Below are 2,100 nucleotides of genomic sequence, written 5' to 3' on the forward strand. Positions count from 1 at the left end.
ATCCAGAAAATATCAGCCTAAACAGAGAAATACATGCCCATTTCCCAAAGCAGTGAGCCACCTGCTGGGACTTCTTTAGGGGACTCAGACAAATCCCTGACAGCATGAAGAACTCCATGAACTGGAACTACAAACCTGTGGGAGGACCACTGCTCTAGCGTTTCATGAGAGAAGTGTTTCTGCATGGGGTTTGTGAGCCTTTTGAAGCACTGGTCTTTAGAGCACTGTGAGACATCCTGAGTGTACCCAGGAGGGAAGAGAGGGAGGTGGGAGCATTAGAATCGAGGCTCAGCCCAGCCTAAGATGGCTGTGAGGTGAGTGAGATGAGCTCAGTGGGGAACTGGTGTCTTCTCACTCCCTGTGATGCCCTGGTGCACTTACACTTTGGTGAGGAACTTGTGCAGGGTAGACATGATGGGAGGAAGGGGGTGAATCTCTGTGGTCTCACTGAGGCCCTTTGAAAAGCCGCTTTACTTTTTCTGGAAAGGCCACCCCAGAGCTTGCTTCACTTCTTTGTTCCTAAGGGTGTAAATGAAGGGGTTCAGCAAAGGAGTTACAGATTTGTGAAAGGTATTCAGGACTTTGTTCCAGATCCAGAGAGTTCTGCACCAGTGGCTTGGTGTAGACAAACATGATACAGCCATACCAGGTGGCCAGCAGAACAATTATGGAGACGAGGAAGGTCACTAGCTCCACAGGCCATGTGTCACTGCAGGAGAGGGCAAGGCAGGAATCTATATCACAGTGGAAATGACTGATGACATCTGGCCCACAGATCATCAGCCTGCGTGTCAGAAAGACCAGCAGAGGGATGGCCAGAAAGCCTCCCAACGAGGAGCTCAGCACCAACTGAGCAGAGAGGACACTGTTCATGAGGGAGCTGTATCTCAAGGGGTAGTGTATGGCTAAGTAGCAGTCATGGGCCATGACAGACAGGAGAAAACACTCAGTGGAGCCTAGAGAGAGAAGAAGGAACAGCTGGGGGAAGCCGACATGGAAAGAGATGGTGTGATTAGTCCCCAGCATGACTCCTACAGCTTTGGGAACAACACCCATAGTGTACCAGATCTCCAGGAAGGAGACATTCCAGAGGATAAAAGTACTTGGGGTATGGAGGTTGCTGTTCATCCACACAGGGGCTATGATGGATGCAGTGCCTGTTACTGTCAGGGAGTACGTCAGTGCAAATACCACCAGAAGGGAGACCCTGAAATACCAATCGTTTCTCATGGACTCGTGGCCTTGTATATTTGCTTTCTTCCATATCTCAGCAGGGGAAGGTTTTGCAAATACGTCCATTTCCTCCACTGACGTCTGCTTCTCAGATGGGATGGGGGAGAGGGTAAGAAGAGTAAGAGTGAGAAAACTCCTGGGTTGAGATAAAGACAGTTTAATAAGTAAAGCAAAAGCTGTGCACACAAGCAAAAGAAAACAAGGATTTCATTCACTACTTCCCATCAGCAGGCAGGCACTCAGCTATTTCCAGGAAACATCATGTCTAATGGGAGAACAAAACCCATAACTCTGAATGCCCTCCTAACCCTCCCCGCCCCGCCTTCCTTCTTCTTCCCCCAGGTTTATATACCAAGTGTGATGTAATACGGCATGGAATATTCCTTTGTTCAGTTGGTGTCAGCTGTCCTGACTGTGTCTCCTCCTGACCTTTGGTGCACTCCCAGCCCACTCACTGGTGGGTGGGTATGAGGAGTGGAAAAGGCCTCGACTGCTTCGCAACAGCCAAAAACATTAGTGCGCTGTCAACAGTATTCCCATCCCAACCCCAAAACATAATACATAGGGCTCTCTCTTCACACAGGCCAATTACAGAACAGCAAGACAGTTCTCTAAAGTGTGGCCAGTTGCTGACATGTGGGAGGTGTCTGAAGTAGCCATGTCTCAAGAGACTGGAAATGTCAAGTATTTGGTGCTGGATATTAAAGTGGTCTTGAAACCTCCAGGGTGGGAGATAGCTAAAGGCGACTGTGGACAGCGGAATACAGTGCGAGTAAGGTAAGGGATTCACCTACCTCATTTCCGAGCCCCTAACCACAGTTAAGGCCTAAGTCTTCAGTCTTTACGGGAGTGAAGATGCAAGTAAAG

The 2,100-nt window shown here is 49.0% G+C and overlaps 1 protein-coding gene across 1 annotated transcript; it reads right to left on the minus strand.

Annotated features, from left to right (window-relative positions):
- Window positions 1-470: 470 nt before the first annotated feature.
- On the minus strand, window positions 471-1,299 carry LOC309681211 (olfactory receptor 6F1-like; the record flags this gene model as incomplete). The annotated part of the gene is given in 2 exon segments (XM_082495048.1): window positions 471-587; window positions 589-1,299. Coding segments are annotated over 2 exon segments (828 nt in total).
- Window positions 1,300-2,100: the final 801 nt, after the last annotated feature.

The sequence above is a fragment of the Vanellus vanellus genome (genome assembly GCF_965231255.1).
Source record: "Vanellus vanellus genome assembly, chromosome: 24".
Lineage (NCBI taxonomy): Eukaryota > Metazoa > Chordata > Aves > Charadriiformes > Charadriidae > Vanellus > Vanellus vanellus.